The sequence below is a fragment of the Nyctereutes procyonoides genome, unplaced genomic scaffold, assembly GCF_905146905.1.
Source record: "Nyctereutes procyonoides isolate TBG_1078 unplaced genomic scaffold, NYPRO_anot_genome, whole genome shotgun sequence".
NCBI lineage: Eukaryota > Metazoa > Chordata > Mammalia > Carnivora > Canidae > Nyctereutes > Nyctereutes procyonoides.
In genome coordinates, this window is record NW_026575046.1 from 30,135,851 (window position 1) to 30,158,080 (window position 22,230).

At 44.2% G+C, this 22,230-nt stretch overlaps 1 protein-coding gene across 1 annotated transcript; it reads left to right on the forward strand.

Annotated features, from left to right (window-relative positions):
* The first annotated feature begins 346 nt into the window (after positions 1-346).
* GM2A (ganglioside GM2 activator) lies at positions 347-12,950 on the forward strand. The gene is made up of 4 exons (XM_055325242.1): positions 347-696; positions 4,935-5,096; positions 10,725-10,907; positions 11,274-12,950. The coding sequence occupies exons 1-4, from the start codon at positions 607-609 to the stop codon at positions 11,427-11,429; spliced, it is 591 nt and encodes a 196-aa protein (XP_055181217.1). The 5' UTR covers positions 347-606; the 3' UTR covers positions 11,430-12,950.
* Positions 12,951-22,230: the final 9,280 nt, after the last annotated feature.

The window sequence follows — 22,230 nt, forward strand, 5'->3', positions numbered from 1 at the left end:
AAGATGGGGCAAAAAGATTTCTCATAGGCGTTTAACGTGCTTAGCATGCATTAAAGCACTTTCTCTCGGTTATTACAATTGTGATTATAATTATTGAAAAAACACAGTGATTCGGAACACGGATACAGGAAAACGTCATATGAACAAGGAGCGTGACATTGGGTCAAAGAATGCACGCGGGTTTCAAAACAAAAGGCTTTTCCGCAGCTAAGGTCACTCCGACGCTTTAGCAACTGCAGTTCTGGCTCCGCCCCTGCCCCGCCCCGCGCTCGGCCCCGCCCCCGGCCCCGCCCCCGCCCGGGCTCCGGCCCCGCCCCCGGCCCCCGGCCCCGCCCCCGTCGTCCCCCGGCTCCGCAGTCTCGGGCCCGAAGGAGGGGCTGCACGGCGGTGCCTGGAGGCAGGAGCTAAAGGAGGAACCTCTGCTGGGGGTTTGTCCAACTGCAGGCCCCGCAATCTCTGACCCCCCACTGGGCGGGGCAAACCTGGAAGCGGCGGCGCTCGGTTCTGCGTAGCAATGCCCAGCTTTGCATAACCAACGAAGGCTAGCATTTAAGGGCGCCGCCGCCGCCACAGACCTAGTAACCCTGCCCGGACCCGCTCTTTGCAATGGCCTCCCAGATGGATGCTGTGCTCCTGATCGTCTTGGGCTTGCTTCTCGCCGGCCCTGCGGACCCTTCACGCGTCCACCAGAGAAGGGTGAGTGTGCCCCCCACTCCCGCCCGCCCTCGCTCCTTTCGGGGCTGCTTCCAGCTCGCCGGTCCGGTTGGGGTGGGATTATGGGGGTGGCTACTCTGCTTTCTAGAATTCCTTCTCCTCTGCAGAGCCTCCCACAGTCACTAACTGTGGGACTCCGAGTGGGTCCTTTTCTCTCTTGAGTCTCGGTTAACCCATCTGTATAGTGAACGTGGGCTATTAGGCCTTGTTCTGCTCCACTTTTAGGGAAGGGTTCATCTCCCTTAGGTCTCTACTCTCTTGCTCTCTTTCGGAATATCGAACATCCGAGTGAGATTTGGCAGAACTGCAAGGCTAAGGAACTGCTCTCAGGCCCAGAGACTCAGCCTTGTTTACCTGCCCCCGCCTTCCACCTCCCATAAAAAGGCCTGGCACTCATCCCTTCCCCTTCTGTCTGCTCTGTGGCTCAGCTTGTCATGACAAGCGTGGGTTTGAGAGGCAGGTAGGCCCAGACCTGTTCTTCTGGTGACAGAGATCCAGCCCTGTGACCCACTGCTTCTGATTACAGGCCACGGAAGAGTCTTCACTTTTCACTCACCCCATGCTCCAGACCCTTGGGAAGGGGAAGTTCTGTCTTTCTGAGACCTGGAGAAGCCTAGTTGCATTTGTCTCTTTGCTGCATAGCTGTGGGCAAGACACAGATGGTCTCCTCATCTGTAAAATGGACATGATGATACCAGCCTGCCTTTCTCAGATGGGTGTGGGCGAAGGGAAATGCTTTCATGGTTGGAAAGGGCTAAAGTAACAGGTAAAGTGATACAAGCCAGTAGACTCGGCCTCACCCTGCCCCCGGGGGCCAAGGGGTCTATTTTATTTTTCCTATTGAATGAAAGCATAAGGACCTCTTGGCCTTATTTGCCTAGAGGACTCCCAGTGTGTCCCTGAGTATAGGTTGAGAATGTTTCTCTTGGCTCCAGGGCTGACCGCTATGAGGTGGAGTCGAGCTAGACCTCGGACTTGCCCTGCATCCCCAGTCTCTCCTATGTCTTGACCATGGATGCCATCCCAGACCAGAGGGCTTTAGATCAGCACTTTTGGAGAGGCCCTGAGACATCATAGAGTTCACCTACCTTGCTCAGGCCGGTAGAGAGGAGGTGCCACCTGTGATGTACAGCAAAAGGCACTTTCAGTTTTCTCTGGGCTCATGTGATTCAGAGTCTGGTGCCTGAGACCAGGAGCCAGATAAGGACAGTGGGGTGATGCATCTGGAAACTTGTTTTATTTCCTCTTCTCGTGTTAACCACTCTTGTGTTGCTGGGCTATGACCGGCATCAGACAATGGGGAGAATGTCTAATCCCGTGCAGGCATACGGAAGGTGCTTAATAGACTCTGTGACACTGTATAATGACTGTCATTTAGTGTGCACATACTCTGTGCTATGTGTTGAGCTGTGTGCTTTTTTTTTTTCTAATAAGCTTTTTTGGGGGAATAATTTTAGATTTACAGACAAGTTGCAGAGATAACACAGAGTTCTCTCATAAACTCCCCACCCAGTTTCCCCGATGTTAACAGCTCGTATTACCATTGTGCATTTGCCCAAACTGAGAAACTAGCATTGGTTCATCACCATTACCTAAAACTCTAGACTTTATTGGATTTCACCAGTTTTCCCATGAATGTCCTCTTTGTGTTCCAGGATCCAGTCCAAGGTAGCACGGTGCATCTGTCATCAGGCCACCCCAGTCTCCTCTGGTCTGTGACAGGTTCTCAGTCTTGTGTTTTCATGGTTTGCCAGGCTTGAGGGGTGGCTACTGTACTTTCTGTGCATACTTCTCATTTCCCCAGCAGCCCTGTGAGAAGATATAATTATGTCCATCTAATAGATGAGGAAACAACCTCAAGAGGGTAACTTTGTCCAGGGCCTCAGCTCGTGTGAGTGGCTGAGGTATGATTGGAACCCGGGTCTGTCATATGATATATACCTGTATTTTTGCCTCCAGCACTGTGCATTTTCCCTCTGCCCTCTGTTGCCTCTTCCCACGTGTTGGCCTATCCTGGGAATAGTCTCTCCCTTATCTGTGGTTTTGCCTTGTGTGCTCTGTAAGCCCAGTGAGTCGCAGGCTGGAAGCAGATGATGAACTTCTGACTTCTGACTTCATCAGATGTTTAATAGTAGCCCTAATGCTATGTCACAATGCCTGCATCACCCACCTCCCCTCATCTCATCACACAGGCACTTTCTCATCTCACATCATCACAAGAAGAAGGGTGAGTGTGATACAGTAAGATATTTTGAGAGGGAGAGAGACCACACTTACATAACTTTTGTTACAGTGTGGTGTTAATGATCGTTCTGTTTTCTATTAGTTATGGTTGTTAATCTCTTACTGTGCCAAATTTATAAATTAAACTTCATCATAGGTATATATATATAAAAGCATGCATAGAAGAAAATCCATAGAATATACAGGGTTCAGTACTATGTGTGGTTTCAGGCATCCACTGGGGGTCTGGGAACGTATCATGCACAGGTCAGAGGAGCTCCTGTGCCAGGTCTGGCTCTTAGTGGGCATTGCTAATCCTCTGTGCCTCCTCTTCCAGACGAGGCTGGACCCAACTGCAGAAATCTTTGCCAGAGCGGCTTCTAGTCAGGCACGGGGGAAACTCTGTTGTTCTGCCTCCCTCAGGGGCTGAAGGAAAAGGGAGCTTAGAAGAAGGGAGGGAATTCTTCATCTCCAACAGGACGCTTGGGACACCTGCCCCAGCCTGGAATCAGCCCTCGATGTGAAACAGGGTGCCTCAGAATCTGTGAAAACAGCCCCAGAAAATGGCTAGTCCTCCTACCTGCCTTCCAGCCCAACTCTTAAGTCCAGGCATTCTTTCATTTGACAACGGCCTCCTAACTGGTCTCCCCCTTCCAGACTTGTTCCTCTCCAGTCCATTCTCAACCATGAACCAGAGTGTGGCACTCTCTTGCAGTGGGGTTCTGTTGCACTTATAGTAAATCCAGGGTCCCAGTTATGACCTATGAGGTCGTACATTAAATGACCTTGCCTCCCCTCCAGCCTCATCTGGGTCAGTCATCTGCTACATGTAGCCCAATAGCCTTCTTATAGTGCCCAGGCCAGCGAAACTTCCTACCACAGGGCCTTTGCCCATGTAGTCTCTGCCTGGATAGAACAATCTCTCTACTTACATGGCCGACTTCTCATCCTGCAGGGGCCCAGCTTAAGTATCATTCCCTTACTACCCTGTTTAAGTAAGTCCTTTGTTCCTCTCAACATTACCTCTGATCATTTCTTTTCCGGCGCTCTGAAATCACGGTGGGTAACATTTATTGGCTTTAGACTCTAAGCTTCTCAAGGCAGGGCAAGAACATTTCTAATTGTTTGCCACTATGAACACAAACTTAGTCCAGAGCCCGTGATCATTGCTCCATAAATATTTGTGGGATGAATACTGAAGGAAACATTTATCGGCACCTACCCTGCGTAAGGGGCTGTGGGGCACGCAGGCATGAATCAGACCCTGTCCTGTTCTTCTTACTCATGTCATGACATTTCATTCCAAGGGACAGAAACTCATTCCAAGAAGCTCAACTAAAGGGAAGTTTACTCCAGGTATATAAGGAATCTCTTGGAACTAATGGCAGGAAGTGGAGGCTGGGCCATATAAATGGCTTTCATTCAGTGAGCCAGCTCATGCTTTGGGCCTGGCATTGTTAAGAGCTTACATGCACGCTCTCATCTTCACATCCCTAAGAGGAAAGTATAAAGCCTCCACTTAAAAGATGTGGAAATTGGAGTGCCAAAGGGGAAACTGGCCTATAGAATCATGTGATGCTGTGGCTGAGCCAGGCCTGTTCACTCAAGCTCTGATTTACCCTATATCTCACTCCAGACTCCTGCCTTTCACTGCTAACCCCATACTGCCTATTTGGACAGGGGTGGGGTTGGGGAGGGGACACTTCTGTTCTCTCTTCCAGAGACCAGCAGAGCCCTTAGTTCTTGTCTTGTGCTTTCTAGTTTATAGCACACTTTGGGGAGATTATATTTTTTGAGTTTTCTGGTGTAGTACTACCTTGGAGATGGGTACTAAGGTGTTATCCTGAGCTTACAGATACAGAGGTGCAGATGAAAGCTCAGGGAGGGGAAGTGCCTCGCCCACTGTCACACCATCCATAGCCTGTTCTGTTGATGCTTCTGCCCTGTGAGCGTTCCTTTTGTCAACATTTCTTTTCTTTCTGCCTGATTTTCTTCAGCCACCCAAGTCCGGGAGCTTTTTCTGGAACAACTGCGATAGGGGGAAGGATCCTGTGTTGTTCAGAAGCCTGTCTCTGCTACCTGACCCTGTTCTCTTTCCTGGGAACATGACTGTCAGCTTCGAGGTCCGGACCAGTGTCCCCCTCAACAGTCCTCAGAAGGTGAGCCTGAAAGTGGGCAGGGTTGCGGAGGTGCTGGAGGGAAGTGGCATGGGCCAGCTGGCGGGGCCCCTTAGGGATGTATGCTCAGGTGACCGTGAGTAATTCTGCAATCCTGGAATCACAGAGCAGCAAAGGATGCGTGAATTCTACTCCAGTTGGGCAATTTTGTTTTGGTGCTGTTGTGAATTATAAAACAGGGATGTCACTTAGTAATATGTAGTCACTTTAGAAATTACAAATTCTCAAAAAGTGGGGGAGATACATCCCCTGAAATCTCAACTACCCAGTGATAGGGGGTAGGCACTTTAAACATTTGGTAGGCTAGGATTTGGAACTGTCCCCCATACAATCACATATAACATGCATATTAATTTTGAGTGGATATGTATGAAAATAAGAAGCAGTGTACCTTGTAAACGTGTCCTGCAATGTGCCTCCTCATGATGTAGTCACTGCTATTTACATAATCGTCAGAATATTTTCTACATTTGTAAATATATGTACATTTGCATTGTAAATATATGTACATTTACAATAGTGGATTTTTATGGCATGTGCTATTAAACTTGCTTTTTTGCGGGTGCATGGATGGCTCAGTTGGTTGGGCATCTGCCTTTGGCTCGGGTTGTGATCCTGGGTCCTGGGATCGGGCCCTGCGTTGGGCTCTCCACTCAGTGGGCAGTCTGCTTCTCCCTCTGCCCCTCCCCACTGCTCTTGTTCACTCTCTCTCAAATAAATAAAATCTTAAAAAAAATAAACTTGCTTTTTTTTTTTTTTTTTAGCATCATACTGTAGGTTCTATACCTCTTTCTATGGCATTTGGCATCAGTTTACCTAACTCTTCTTAATGGCAGAAATATTCGGTTGTAGATCTGTCCTGGTATACTTAACAAATCTATTGTCAGACATTTAATTTGTTTCTAGGGCAGTTTTTGGTTTGTTTGTTTGGCTTCGTTTATTTTTTGGCTGTTATAAACACCTTTGCCAACATTATCCTAGTCATGTATTTTTTTGTACTTTTCTGATTATCTAGACAGAGACTTTATTTTATTTATTTATTATTTAATTACTTATTTATTTATTTTTAGGCACAGATTTTTTTAGGTCTTTAGGTACATATTGCCAAAGTGCCTCCAGATATTTGAACCCCATATATCCTCTCCCAACAGATTGCCAGCAACAGATTTGCCTTTTTTCACAGATTTGATTCTGAGCATTTTCTAATAATGTTTTCCACTATTTTATGTCATCCCTAGTGAGGTTCGATGTCTTTTCATTAATTTGGTTGCCTTTTTTTTTTTTTTAAAGGCTTTATTTATTCATGAGAGACACACAGAGAGAGGCAGAGACATAGGCAGGGAAAGAAGCAGGCTCCTTGTGGGGACCCTGTTGTGGGGTTCCATCCTGAGATTCTGGGATCAGGCCCTGAAATGAAGGCAGATGCTTAGCCACTGAGCCACCCAGTCATCCCAATTTTGTTGCCTTTTGTATTTACTTTGGGATTAGCCAGTTTGATCATGTCTGTTGCCTCTTATGGGGGTGGCTGTTTACATGCTTTTCTACAGAACAATAGAGGCTTTTCATATATCTCTTGTAACACCATACATTGTAGTCCCTCTCACTACTTTCAACTGCTTCCTTTAAAACATTTTTTAAAAGATTTTATTTATTTATCTATGGGAGACACAGAGAGAGAGAGACAGAAACATAGGCAGAGGGAGAAGCAGGCTTCCTGCAGGGAGCCTGATGCAGGACTTGATCCCAGGACCCCAGGATCACGACATGAGCTGAAGGCAGATGCTCAACCACTGAGCCACCCAGATGCCCCACAACATATTCTTATATGCCCTTCAGCTTGCCCAGGTGCAGATCTGTTCTGGCACCAGTTTTGTTCTGATTCTTTAAAAGCCTTCTGATGTGGAATGTGTCCTGGTAACTACCCTTCCCCCTGGCTGAATCACAGCCTCTACCTTCTAGGTTGCTTGTGGACATTACTGGGTTGATAACATGCAGTGTGCTTTTTTACATAACCTGGCGCACAAGACCTGCTCGCTACATGTTAACTCTTGTTAATAGTTCAATTAATGTCAGTCTGTTCCTGTGGCCCCTCTGACTTGGACAGAAGCCCGGGATGTGTGGACAGCTCTTGGGCCCTGCCTTCCTCTGTACCTCCCTCCAAGTCTTCCCCAGGCTAGATCATTACATTTCCTTTAGCTATACTTCAAGCGATAATCTACCAGGGTCACACAAATGCCATTTCCGTGCTCTTTCTGCTGAGTCTGGAGTGTTGGGCTCTTTGGCAGGTGCCATCATGCTTGTTCTGCTTTCACTGTTGTGCAGAATGCTGGCATTTATGTGATGCTTCGCATTTGATGGAAAAAAAATGGTGCTCTTTCTGCCCCCAGCCTGCTTTTCTTGGCTTCTTCAAAGGCCCGCCCCTTTCCTGATACTTTATGACCTGTTGTACATAAGTTTGGGCCATTGCACTTTATAAAAACTGTGCTTGGATTGCCTCTGCTCCTTCCCTTGCTCTTAACATTTCTCTTGTATATTTTCAGTTTAGTTCTTTTCACTTTTCAGGTAATATGCATATTAGCTATCAAATGAAAGCCCCTGAACACTTGTGTAGGAGAAAAGGTGATGAGCCTCGTTTTACAGATCAGGGGTGCTGAGGCTCATAGAAGGGTGCAGCTTGCCCAGGTCGCGTAGTTACTAGCACATTCAAGACTGGGTGTCCTTATGTTGTGTTACCTGTTCTTGAACTTTTTCAGGCATGGAGGTGGACTTAGTGCTTGGTGTGTCTGTAGGAGAGTGCTCCAGAACTTTCCCTTGCTCAGCAGAGATCCCCTGGAGACAGCCCCTTATGAGCCTGGAGGCCTCAATGTCTTCCATCTCTTGTTCCTGAGGCCCAGAGAGGAGAGTGAGGGATCCAGGCCCACCCAGCTTGCAAGCAGGAGAGCCAACTCATCCTCTCTTCCGCTGACCATGCTGAAGTGGAATTTTTTTAATCCAGAGTCTCATCTCAGACCTGGATGAATTTAACCCCTGCTGCAATGTTTAGAAGCTGGATGCCCCAGATTCCATGAGCCATGGGCAAGACTGGGGCCACCCAGGAGCTCCCCTTTCCTCTTTTGACTTGCTTTATAGGATTCAGCTTAATTTATAACTCCCTCCTGTGGGCCCTCTCTCAAGTTCCAGTCTCTGAGACCCTTGTTTTCTCATCCTCAGGAATCATAAATTGCTTCTTTATTTGGCATATACACTAATTTTGGGCTTTTAGATGTGGCTTTCAGGCCTGATAGTTTGACCTATTTTCCCCCTGAGAATCATGTACCTACAGTACTCAGTTTATAACTGCCTCCTTCCGTTGCATCAGGTGGCTCCCCTTCAGCTGCTCCCCATGTATCTTTATTTAGAGCTTTTGTGTGCCTATCTGTGTGGGAGAGGCCAAGATAAATAATTTCTTTTCAACCCATAAGAAATTTTCACTCTTAGGATGTCAGGACTGGTAGGCCTCTTTGAGATCATGAGATCCAAATATTCCATTGTCAGGATGGAGGGGTGGAGACCTGAGGACTTGCTCATGGGCCCTGGCAGGTGCAGGGATCCAGCCCTGATTATTGGTCAGAGCTTCTGTCTGTCTGGTTGTCGAGACAGGTCCCATGACAGAAGTTTATTTAAATCAAGCTACCTAATTTGCAAGGAAGTCTTGGACTAGAGAGATTGATGGTATCTTATTATTCAGCCTTGCTTGCTTTCCTGAGCCATAGGAGGAGGCAGATTGATAACAGGGGCTGGGAACTGAGCCATGCAATCCCCAAGTGGAAGGCATGGCACTGCCTCAAAAGTACCTATTGCCTTACGTTCCATGCACTACTACTGAGCACCTCCAGTGCTGTCTTTGACCTGGGTAGGCAAGGCATGGCTCCTTCTGGTGGATACAGCCCCATAGGCTTCTAGCCTGATGGGAGGACCCCAGCCAGGACTTGGCCCTCACTGGTCCCCCCATCTGGGCATTTCTGTTCAGGGCATAACTGACTTAACCATTTTCATTGGGATACTGGAGAAACAAGGGGTACTGGCTGAAGGAGAAGGTAGGATAGGTAGTCCTGCAGGAGTTAATGTTTGGATTTCAGGCACTGTGCTAAGCATTTTACAGGCATTGTCTCACTCGATGGGATCTTATGAGAGAGGTTGGCACTCTAAAATATCCTGCTTTTGGAGACAAGGGAATGGAAACTGAGCAAAGTAGCTTGACGCAATGGCACAATACTAGGAAGTGGCAGGGATAGCTTTCCAGTCCAGGCCTTCTGGCTCTCCCAGGCAAAGGGGCTGGAGCAGGCTTGGCAGGAGAGCACAGAGGCAGACTGGCAGGGGACCATGTGTGAGTGGGGGTGCGGGATACTGCGTGTGTCAGCAGAGCGCCATGAGGTGAGCCAAGAAAGCAATTTGAATCTGTCTGCTCAGGATCCAGAGTACACTGATGCCTCCCTTCCTCTTGAGCCTGGATCCTGACATCTAGGGCTGTTGGAAGACTGAGTCCACAAGCTGGGGAGCCAGCCCAAGCCCAGCAGACTCTAGGGGAATAAGTGCCCATCCAGGATTTGTCTCTTAAAGACAAAAGTCCTAAATCAAGTGAGCCTGGAGGCTGGGAAACATGACATTGGTAGGATTTCAGAACTGAAAGGGACCCTAAAATTGTGGTTTCCTGCCATAACACCCACAAGAAATCAGATGTTCGAGTGAGCTAACTTCCCCCTTCCCTTTCCTTACTGTTTTCCCTTAATACATTTGGCAGGGGGCAGGGGGTTGCTGGTGGGGCACGAACATGGTCAAGAGAGGGAGCTCACTTAGTGAATGCCTGGCACACAGCAGGCACAGCTGGGACTGTCTGCTTTGAAGTCCTGGCCTCTTCCGGCTCAGCTGCAACCTCTAGAACAGGAGTAGAATCATGTCAGCATGGAGGTGTGAAGCACATCATCGATCTTCTCATCTAGCTTCTTTTGAGTGTGGGGTCCTTCGGTGGCTTCCCCAACTCAGTCTGGAGAGCCTGCCACTTCTTGGGGGGTATTTCTTTTATATCCTAGCTATGATTGTGACGAAGATCTTCCTTTATATCAATCCCAAAGTGAGCTCCCTATAAATTCCTACTGTTTTAAATTCTTTTACAGCTCTACAGAGAAAATTTACCCAAGGATAGAAAAGAGGTTTCTACTCCAATCGGCTGGCAATTGTTGCCTGAGGTCCTACACAGGAAAGGGCTCTTGAAGCCCAGATGGGGCTGAGAAGGAAAGTCTAGCAAGTGGTGCCAGTTAGCAGTTACATGACAAGTGCATTTCAGCTCCAGTGTTAGCTTCAACCTATGGTAGTGATTACCTAAAGAATTTTAAGACTATGGTTCGGGGGGAGGGGGGTGGAATATCACAACGATCATTAATTATCTGCCACAGGCACCGGGAAGGATAACACTGGGACATGTGCCACATGGTCACTTCTGGATCAGAATATCTCCAAGACCCCATCGATCAAAAATTCCGTGATCAAAATAAAATGCTGATCTTTTAAAAATGTAGAGGAGTTGGTATGTTTGCCTTGGAGCTTATACTGTTTCAAACTCTTTCTCCCTAGGTGGAAATAATTGTGGAGAAGGAATTGGCTGGCTTCTGGGTCAAAGTCCCATGTGTGGATGAACTTGGTAGCTGCACCTATGAAGACATCTGCCAAGTACTTGACACTTTTATTCCCCCTGGACAGCCCTGCCCGGAGCCTCTGCACACCTATGGGCTTCCCTGCCACTGTCCCATCAAGGCAGTAAGTACATAGGAAAGGAGAGCATTCTTTCTGTGGCTGGAGTAAATACATGGGACTTGGAAGGAAGGGTTCTTGCATTCTCCTCTCACAGATCTGGATGTCTATGGGTGATCTATCTTGGATTGCTTATATTTCGGGGGCTTTGGTTTATCCATCTGTGGGTTGGGAGACTTAAACCGCAGTATGACCTCCAGTGCCGGTTAGCTCTAACATTCCATGCTCTGTAGTGCTATGGCTATCCCCAGTGTCATGTGGCTCTCCGGGGAGTGGCAGGAAGGGCAGTTCATGGCTGCCCTTTTGGGAGAGTTCCATGAGAGTCCCCTCAGTAGGCTTCCACTGACCTGTGATCCACCGGTTTTCCTGCAGGGCATCTACTCGCTGCCTCGGACTGATTTCATCCTGCCCAACATGGAGCTGCCCTCCTGGCTCAGTTTTGGGCACTACCGCATCCAGGGCATCCTCAGCAGCGGTGGGAAGCGTCTGGGCTGTGTCAGGATCTCTGCCTCTCTGATGGGCAAATAATGTGGCACCAGCAATAGCAGAAAGAAGGGGCCTGAGAAAGGTATCCCTCTTCTGTCTTGTATTTGCCGAGGTCAAATCCTGACTCTCTGTACCCCTTCAAGCCCTTTCTGCAATGATGCCACTTCCCTCACTGAGAATCATTTTGTGCCACCTGCATGGCATGGGTGGGCAGCCCTGACCTAGGGGTGCGGCTTGGCGGCTCTGATAGCCCACAGCAGCTGCCAGGCTGGCCGCTTCATTTCCCTCCTTGACTCTATGACTTTCTCTTTAAGAGCTTAATTCATTTTCTAAATAATCAAGGAATGGGACCAATGTATTTTGTGATCTTGAGTTCAGACCAACCCAGTTGTAGTTTTCAGAAGTTACCTTTGTGATTTTCTTTAAAAAAATTTTTTTGGGTCACTGACTTAAAAGCAGAATGGAAGTATTAATAACACTTTTTGCTTTACTTTTGTCCCCCTTATGATGAAGGGGCTGAAGTAGTTCACCTCAGTCTATTCCTCCATTAACTTCTGTGATTAATTCAGTATTCTTTTCTAGTTTTACCCAGCAAACAGTGGGGCATAGTGTATCCGGGGAAGGCAGGGCACGTGGTGGAGCTTCACTGGGAGAGGTATTTAAGAATGCCCATGTATTTAAGAAAGTTTACAGACTCAGGTGCCTGCAGGGCCAAACACGAGACCTAAATGAGTGAGGATGATGACAAGGAGCATACTGTTTCCAGGCATGTCTTCCTACCCACCCCCGCCTTTTATAGCAGCAGATATGCATTGTTACAGGCAGCTGATGTCCAGGCTTGAGCTTGGGAATATTGTCAGGGATGATGGGGCCTGGGCTGAGTTAGAAAGGGTGCATTCAGCCCAGAGGGGCAGCTGCGGTAGAGCCGTGGCCAGTTGGTGCCACATGACAATGCCGTAGGCCCAGTATTGCCAAATAGTCTCAAATTTTTTTTCCCTTGGAGAAGCCAGAAGTCCAGACTTTTATATGAAATCTTATAGTTTTTAAATATTGGCAACAGATGATTTTTTTAAAAACACTGTGCAGGCCAAAAGGGCAAAACCGATGTGTCAGTGGGGGAAATCTGGCCCACTGTGGCCAGTTTGCATCCTCTGATGTAAGAACATGCATTCCTTGTCCTTTCAGTCTTGAGATGACTCCTCCAGGGTTGTTTGTCCCTCTGCAGGGCCGGATCCATAGGGTCTGACCCACAGAGCAGGCTCTTGCAGGGCTAGGGACGGGGGAGGCAACCTCTCATTGCTGTCGGTGGCAGGGATCATGAGGCTGCCTGCCCCAGCCTTGCAGCATTGTCATGCTGAATGGGGCAAATGCGGAAGAGTTGGAACCCACCAGCAGCTGCTCTGTGGAGCAAAGATCCAACGAAGAGAGGTGGACTCACCTCGGGTTCCTGGGTTCGCCCATCGTCCCGTCCTCCATGACAACCTACTGACCCCTGGATTACCCCCAGCTCCTGGGATCATTTGAAGCTTGGAATGGCAATAAACCTTTTTAATTTGCTGAGAATTCCTCCTTTGTCTTGACTGCACATTTATCCATCGTCGAGTTTTTAGGAGCTTGTTTGGGGTGGGCTGTTCCTGCTGGTAGAGTTTGCTCTGGAGGCACACACGAGCTGAAGTGATTCCAGGGACTGTCTCTTCTGTTTCTGCCTTGTGAGCTGCTTGTTCTCCCTGCTTCAATCTGTCTCGTCACCATCCAAGATCCTTGGCTTGTTTTTATTTTTTTTGCTTTCCTATTGCTCTGTGACCACTCCAGCCTATTCCCCTTTTGGTTTTTTAGGCCTTGTTCTCACAGTTGTTCTCAGTTCATATCCTAGAATGGAATCTCATTAGCTCGGTTAATCTTTCTATGTCCTGCCAAGCTCCTGGGTCAAATGCTGCCCTGGGTCTCAGTGGGGAGGGTGTGAAAAATCTCAAATCACAGGCAAAATAGACTTTTTTAAGCAATGGTACTGAGCCAACTGGAAAAAGTTGAAAATAGATTCATACTTCACACCAAATGCAGAATAAACTCCAAATAGATCCAGGGTCTAAATATCAATGAAACCATACAACTACTAAAGGAAAACATAGATGCAAAATCCACAAGAAATAAAAGATTGGTACATTTGACTACATTAAAAAAAAAAAGTCGCTTTTTACGAAATACCATGAAGTCGAAAGACTGTAAGAGGGATGCCTGGGTGGCTCAATGGTTGAGCGTCTGCTTTCAACTCAGGATGTGATCCCGGAGTCCTGGGATCAAGTCCTGCCTCGGGTTCCCCTCAGGGAATCTGCTTCACCCTTTGCCTATGTCTCTGCTTCTCTCTGTCTCATGAATAAATAAAATGAATAAATAAAATGAATAAATAAAATCTTTGATTAAAAAAAAAACCAAGAAGACTCGAAGAAAACATTTTCAGCACATATCATAGACCAAGTGTTAATATTTCTACTATATAAAGAATGAAACATCCAAGGGACTAAAAACCTGATAGAAAAATTGAGAAGAGACATGAATAGACAATTCTCCTCTCACACATACACACTAAGTTGTAAAAATAGGCCTTAAACATGAAACCTGCGGACTTACCTATGATTAGAGAAATGTCTGTCAAAACAATAGAACATCACCTCTCAGACTGGTGCACAATGGAGATAGAACCACACTGCTAGTCTAGGCTGTAGGGAACAGGCATGCCTACACAGCTGGTGGGGATGCAAAGTGGTACAATCCTTGACAGGAATTTGTTAGCACCTAACCAGACTTCAAAAGTGCTTATTCTTTGATCCTACATTCCACCGCTGGGAATCTCCTCTGAAGATACACCTCCCACCATACAAAAATACATCTGCATGTGACTTTTCATGGCAGCATTGTGATTGCAAATACTAAAAATGTAAACGTCTCTAAGAAAGTGACTGAATAAGCCACAATATGTTCACACTGAATCCTATTTGGCCATAAAAAAGAATGAGGGAGATCTTTGAATCGATATTGATTTCCAGGATATGCTATTCAGTGCAAAGGCAAAGTGCAATGTGCTACTTTTCATGTAAGAAGGAAGATGTGGGTATAAATAAATATACATTCATGTGCTCATTTGTAAAGATGAGCCAGCATTAATGAGATTAGTTGTTTGCAGAGGGTAGGTAGGGATATTTTTTTATAAATTTATTTTTTATTGGTGTTCAATTTGCCAACATATAGAATAACACCCACTGCTCATCCCATCAAGCGACCCCCTCAGTGCCCATCACCCAGTCACTCCCACCCCCCGCCCACCTCCCCTTCTACCACCCCTAGTTCATTTCCCAGAGTTAGGAGTCTCTCATGTCCTGTCTCCCTTTCTGATATTTCCTGCTCATTTTTTCTCCTTTCCCCTTTATTCCCTTTCACTACTTTTTATATTCCCCAAATGAATGAGACCATATAATGTTTGTCCTTCTCTGATTGACTTATTTCACTCAGCATAATACCCTCCAGTTCCATCCACGTCGAAGCAAATGGTGGGTATTTGTCGTTTCTAATGGCTGAGTAATATTCCATTGTATACATAAACCACATCTCCTTTATGTTAGGTAGGGATATTGAGGAAAGAAGGGAAAATCATAACAGGGTATAAAGGATGAAGGAAGCAGGAGACTTCTGAGTGTATCTTTTCATGTAATTGGCACTCTTAGAACTATAATAATGGTCATCATACCTAAAACATGATTAAAATCAGTCAGGTGATGAGGAGAAACAACATGGAATACAAATGATAACAAACGAATTATATTTCAAATGAAGAATGCAACTGCATTGAAGGAGGTAAGAAAGATAACTGAAGTTACAGTATTTCGATGGGATACAATAAAGCTAAAGTACAAAGGACCTGCACAGAAATATTGGATTCTACTCAGTCAATTTGTTTTTCACAGGAGTAGGGGTTAGCAATTGAAAATATGTGTATTAGGATTGAAAAAATAAATATATTTGGATAATGAGAGCATGGAGGCATACTGTAAGGACACAGGAACCAACTTGAAGGAGCTCTCAATGGCCAAATCTTGGACATTTTGAGCAATACTATAAATAATGACAGTAATGTGTTCCAATCCATTGAATAAAAAAAAAATCCATTAGTCCATACACAACAGAATCCCAGTTAAATGTAGAAGGAATGTTGGAAAGAGAAAAAAAAATCACCATTAGGCAAATATTGTAATAATTGCTGCAAACAGGAGACACCTATGGATGCTAAAATTGTTAGGTCAAAGTATAATGAAAAACAGGATTTTGTAGGGCGCCTGAGTGGGTTCAGTTAAGTGACTGACTCTTGATTTCGACTCAGGTCATGATCTCAGGGTTGTGAGATGGAGCCTAGTGTTGGGCTCCATGCTGGACGTGGAGCCTGCTTAGGATTCTCTTTCTCCCTCTCCCTCTGCCCCTTCCCTCCCCACTTGTGCCAGCACTCACTCTCTCCGTCTAAAGAACAAAACAAGATTTTGCAAGCTTTCAAGGTATTCCCCTTACAAGATACCAACTGCAAAAGGAAAGTAGTCACTTTTTAGTGAGGAAAACTGGCAGGCACCACCTTAACCATGCATATCATTAAGTTAACATCACTAGTAATAAGACATTGACATCGTGTATCTCCCAATATGATGCATCGATAAAACACAATGAGACCTCTGCGGCATTGTCAAAAATGGATTAACTTCCAAGATGAGGAAAGATTAGAAAAACCCAAATTGAAAGACACTGCAAAATAAATGGCCAGTATTCTTCAAAAGTATGGGGCCATGAACAAGACTGGCCATGGCCAAGCCTGAAGGGTGCCTGGGTGGCTCAATCGGTTGGGCATCTGTCTTCAGCTGGGGTTGTGATCCCAGGGTCCTGGGATCGAGTCCCATGTGGGGCTCCCTGCTCAGCAGGTAGACAGCTTCTCTTTCTGCCCTTCTCCCTCCCCCTGCCTGTGCTTTCTCTGGATCACTCTCTAAATAAATAAATTAAGTAAGTAAGTAAGTAAATAAAATAAATTAAAATAAAATAAATAAATAGGAAAGACTAGGAACATTCACAGATTAGAGAGAATAAAGATACTGTGAGCTCTTGAACTGGATGCTGGATTAGAAAAAGGCCCCAAAACAGGATTTCACCAGTTAATTACTTTGGCTTTGATTGTTGTATTAGGGTAAGATGTTAACATTGGTGTGAAAGCTAGGTGAAAGGTATATTGGAAACTCTGTATTATTTTTGCCACCTTAAAGATTTTTCAAAAATAAAGTTTAAAAAATATGTTGCTGACGTCTCCATTTTGAGGGACAAAAAGAGTTTGAGCTATCTCTCATGTAACTTCAGTGCAGGAAGGGAGACAAACATGCAAATAAACACCACAATTGTGATGTGTTACGAAGTAGAAGTTACTGGGGACTGCAGTGTCTGGGTCAGTGCACGAAGTCAGAGAAGGTTTTCTTGAGGAAGCGATGGCTGACATCTGAGAAATGAGGACTTGAGTAGGGGAAGAGAGGAATAGTGTATGTGGAAACTCTGAAGCAAAGAGGAACATGGTGCTTTCAGGGAACTGGACAAGGACCGTTAAAACTGGAAGGAAAGGTGCTGCTGGTGCACGAAGCAGCTGGAGAGGTCGGGCGGGATCAGATCACCCAGGGCCTTTCGACTGGGTCCCAGTTTTTACCAAAGCAGCACAGACATCAGAGAATTTATCCTAGAGGATCAGTTCGGGTCCTATTAGTGATCTTCAGAGTGCTGAATGTAATCAGATAGTGTGCGTGTTCGGTCACACGGTGCTGGATGTTCCTTGTCTGGGAACTTACCTCCATGACTTGTAAGTCCAGCTTCTGAAATTGGAGTCCTCCTGATGAACTTCCCTTTCAAGAGTCGTATCGCCTCAATTTCACTTTCAAGTGGTAGTTGCCATACCAGACAGTTCTGGCCCGTCACCCATTTTTGATCTTTGAACTCAGGTACTCGTTTGAGAGGCGCCTGTGTAGGTTTGAGTCAGCCTGGACATTGTTTGCCAATAGCAAATCTTGTCTATCCTTAGGAATTTGCCTTTCAGTTTCATTGCCAGGGGCACTGTGACTTATAAACCATTGCACTGTGTCACTAATGTCCACTTGGGGCCAACTCTGAATGCCTCCATTTCACTTGGGTGACTTCTGCTGCCCACCTGCCCATGCAAGGCTTGTGTTGCTTTAGCAGTGAGTTCTGTAGCAATCCCAGTTCTCTCATCGTTCCTCATTTTGATGGGCTTGCTTGCTGAAGATCCAAATTAAGGCTCTCCCTAAGATGATTCTGCAGATCATTCCACTTTATGCCCCAAATGTGGTCCAGCTCTATCATTTTAAGACTGATCACATTTGTCCAGCAGAGAACTGCAACAGGAGATATTTCTGAAGGTCCTGAGGTAGGGGAAGGAATCCCTCTCCATCCTCGATATCCCCTAAAATATCTCTATTCCAGCTACCAGGTCCCAGTTTTTGCCAAAGAAGCACGTAGCAGTAGAGAATTCAGCTTACATTGTTGCATCAGGAATGAGCAGTCTGGGTCCTATCAGTGATCTTCAAAGGCCAGGCTGCGATCAGATAGTGTGTGTTGCACCAGTCACATGGTGCCTGACTGTTTAATGTCTGGTAGCTTACCTCTCTAATCTGATTTTGCATTGCTTTATTTTGCATGCAAACCTTAGTGCCAGGGTTGGCTATCCACTATCTGTAGATTGTTCAATGCTATGACAAGCAGACATTCTTGCATTCCTCTTTCCAAAGGTTCTTTTGCAACCCAGGGTCTATTAACTTCATGGATTTTGTGATTGTTCCTGAAATTGCACATAAAATTTAGCATGCATGCATTTACGTGAATTTTATGAAGGGGGATCTATAGCTTCCCTTAGAATCTCAACAAGGTGTATGACTCCCCCTACCAAAGTTATAAACCACAGTCTTAACTTGCTTTATATTCTATAGGAAAGCTTCCATATATCCCTCAAAGCCTCACTTTCTCCATGCTTGTAGCTTTCTTATCTAGGGATGGGATGCTCCCCTCTGCCTCCCCTCTCTTTCATAGTTATTTCACATCTTCTCCAAGAGCTAGTTAGTTGCTGGACATCTGACTATTGGTAAATGGATGATGATGTGCTGAGGATGAGAACTCTGCTAACTCCAGTTGGGATTCCTGGGATTCCATAGCATCAGTCCTGTCATAGAAGGGGAGGTTGAAAAGTGACATTACCTGTAAGTATTCATTACACTGTACATTTATGCTTTATGTACTTTCTCATATGGGTTAAAGATAAAATTTTTATTTTTAAAATTGTGTTTCTGTTATAGTGAAACAAATCATTAAATTTCCCCCTCACACACACACACAAAATTTCCCCTCCCATGCAGTTTCTTTAGTTATAAAATCAACGTTACTGCTAAAAACACAATAACACAGGCAGCAAAAAAAAAAAGCATAAAATTTCATTTCTAACTCAACCAACTTGTGAAAATTCCTATAACATTTTATGTTCTGTATACCCTTCAAAATTGCTTGAGTATATGCAAATGACTTCTTTTTAAAAAAGAACCTAAATGGAATCATGCTTCACATTTTGTTTTTTAACAACTGTATTGAGGCATAGTTAATATTAAATGGTGTATACCTAAAGTACATAATTGGTAAGTTTTAAAATATATATACACGCCTGGGAAGCCACCCTCACAATCAAAATTATGAACACATTCTCCATCAAGCCCAAAAGTTTCCTCATGCCCCTTTGTAATGCCTCCCACTCACTCACCCACTCCTTCACCTTTCAACAATCTTTCTGTCCCTACAGAACGTGTTGCATTTTCTACTATGGTAAAGCTACCATGAACATTTATGTATAAGTCTTTTGTAGGTTTATGTTTCCTTTTCTTTTATGGGAGCTGGAGTTCCTCTACATATTTGCCAACATTAGTGATGTCAATCTTTTAAATGTTAGCTATATGGTGGGATCTCATTATGGCTTTTATTTGGGTTTCTCTAATTAATAATGGTGTTGAACATATTCTCATATGCTTATTCACCATCCATATATCTTCTTTGGTAATGGGTTATTCAAACCTTTGCCTATTTAAAAAAAAAGGGTGTTTTCTTATCACTGGGTTTTAAGAGTTCTTCATGTATTCTGGGTATGAGAGTTTCAATAGACATAACTTTGCAAAGATTTTTCTCTCAGACTGTGGCTTTTCCTTCCAACCTCTCAACAGTGTCTTTTGAAGAGTAAGAGTTTTAATTTTGATGAAGCTCACTGCACTGAATTGTTCTTTTATGGATTGTGCTTTTGGTATTGTATCTAAGAAAATCTTTGCTTAACCCAAGGTCACAAAATTTTTTCCCCTATGATTTCTCCTAAAAATTTTAGTTTCAGGTTTTATACTGAGGCCTAAGATTTATAGGTCTATTTTGAGTTGATTAATATATGCAATGTAAAGTATGGAACCTAGGTCCCTTTTTTTGGCATATTGATATCCAATTTGTGTAGTTCCATTTCTTGAAAAGGCAATCCTTTTCCAACTACTTTGCCTCTGAACCTTTGTCAAAAATCAGTTGCCCACATACGGAGAGAGTTTATTCTGGGTGCTATTCTGGTCTATTCATCTACTTGTCTGTCTTGGCACCAACACCATGCAGTTTTGGTTACTATCGCTTTGTTATAAATCTTGAAATCAGACAGTGTTAGCCCTCCACCTTTGTTCTGCTTTTTCATAGATATTTTGGCTCTTCTAGGTCCTTTACATTTTCATATGAATTTTAGAACCAGTTGGTCAACTTATACAAAAAACAAAACAAAAGCCTGCTGAATGTGGTAAAAATTGATATCTTAACCACAAAGAGTCTTCTGAGTCATAAAGAAGGTTTATGTCTCCATTTATTTAGGTATTAATTTCTTTTACCAAAATATGATAGTGCCTGCAAAATAATATTAGTGCCTGCCTTCAGTCCAGGGAATGATCCCAAAGTTCTGGGATCGAGTCCCACTTCAGGCTGCCTGCATGGAGCCTGCTTCTCCCTCTGCCTATGGCTCTTCCTCTCTCTCTCTCTCTCTCTCTCTCTCTGTGCATCTCTCATGAATAAATAAATAAAATCTTAAAAATATTATAGTCTTCATTAATATTATATATTATAGTCTTTAACAGGTGTTTCATGTCTTTCATCAGATTTATTCCCCCATTATTTCATCTTTTTTGATGCAATTATAAGTGGAATTTCTGACTGTTCTCAGCTAGTACAGAGAAATACAGTTGGATTTTGTATATTGACTTTGTGTGCTCAAGCTTTGTAAACCAATTTGTGGTAGCTTTTCCTTAGATTCTGTTGGATTTTTCTATATTCGTATAATGACATCTTCATAAAGACAGTTCTTTCTTCCTTTCTGATCTGGATGCCATATATTTCTTTTTCTTGACCTATGTCATTGTTTAGATATCCGGCACAATATCAGATAGAAGTGGTGAGAGTAGACGTCTCTGATTTGCTTCTGATCTTTATTACAGGGAAAGCACAGAGTTTTTTTCCATCCAGCATGACATTAGTTGTAGCTTTTCATTGACACTTTTTACTGGTTGTGAAAGTTTCCTTCTATTCCTAGTTGCTGGGAGTGGGAGGTTTTTTTTTTTTAAGATTTATTTATTCATGAGACACACACACACAGAGAGAGAGAGAGAGAGAGAGAGAGAGAGAGAGAGAGAGAGGCAGAGACACAGGCAGAAGGAGAAGCAGGCTCCATGCAAGGAGCCCAACCTGGGACTTGATCTTGGGTCTCCAGGATCATGCCCTGGACTGAAGGCAGCACTAAACCACTGAGCCACCCAGGCTGCCCAGTCGCTAGGAGTTTTATGTTAGGAATAGATGTTGGATTTTGCCAAATGCTTTTCTGTGTCTATTGAGATTATTATTTTTTCTATTTTAGTTTATCAATAATGGTGAACTACACTGATTTCAAAAATTAAACCAACCCTATATTCCTAGAATAAATCCCATTCTGCCATAATACATTACCCTTTTAATATACTGTTGAATTTGATTTGCTGAATTTTTTTTTTACAATTTTTGCATGTATGTCCATGAAAGATTTTGATCTGTAGCTTTATTTTCTCATAACGTCTTTGTCTACTTTAGGTTCACATAATGTTCTTAATAAACCAGCTTTACCTACTGATCAATCACAAATATATTTGCATATCAATGGGTGCATTTTTACCATAGGTGGGGGCATATGCCATTTTATTTTGGAAGAGTCATAATTTAACCTAATGTGTCTATTAGGTTAAAAGTTAGGTGTTTCCAACTTTTTAATATTATAAAAATATAAGCTCTCCTTTTACATAAACTTTTGCAAACACAAAGTATTCTTAGGGTAAATTCCCAGGATTAGTGGGTCAGAGGGCCACATATTTTAAAACTTATTATAAAATTGTCCCTCAGAAAAGCTATAATAATGTATATTCCCATCTGCAAAATACAAGATTGTCTGTTTTTCAAAACCCTTCCCAAAACTAGGTATAATTTTTTTTAAAAGTAGGTCAGTAGTCCTTGCACATGATGAAATCCTTCTCTCTCACATGAATTGCATAGACTTTTCGGCCTAAATAGCTCTAAGTGGCCTTAAAATTTCAGAGGGAAAAAAGAGAAGGAGAGAAAGAGGTAATGTCTTTCTAGGTAGGAAATCACCATAATGACAGATTGCTAAGAAATATGTTTGTATCTCTTACTCTACTTCCAGTAGGTCCATATCTCCAGGGCAATAGTATGGCTTGCTAGATGGCAA

What these genes read in the sequence shown, in the direction of transcription:
- GM2A (XM_055325242.1), top strand. Translation starts at nt 607, where the DNA reads ATGGCCTCCCAGATGGATGCTGTGCTCCTGATCGTCTTGGGCTTGCTT. An exon ending in CACGCGTCCACCAGAGAAGG is followed by an intron (nt 697 to 4,934) that starts GTGAGTGTGCCC and finishes GATTTTCTTCAG; the next exon opens with CCACCCAAGTCCGGGAGCTT. An exon ending in GCCACTGTCCCATCAAGGCA is followed by an intron (nt 10,908 to 11,273) that starts GTAAGTACATAG and finishes GTTTTCCTGCAG; the next exon opens with GGCATCTACTCGCTGCCTCG.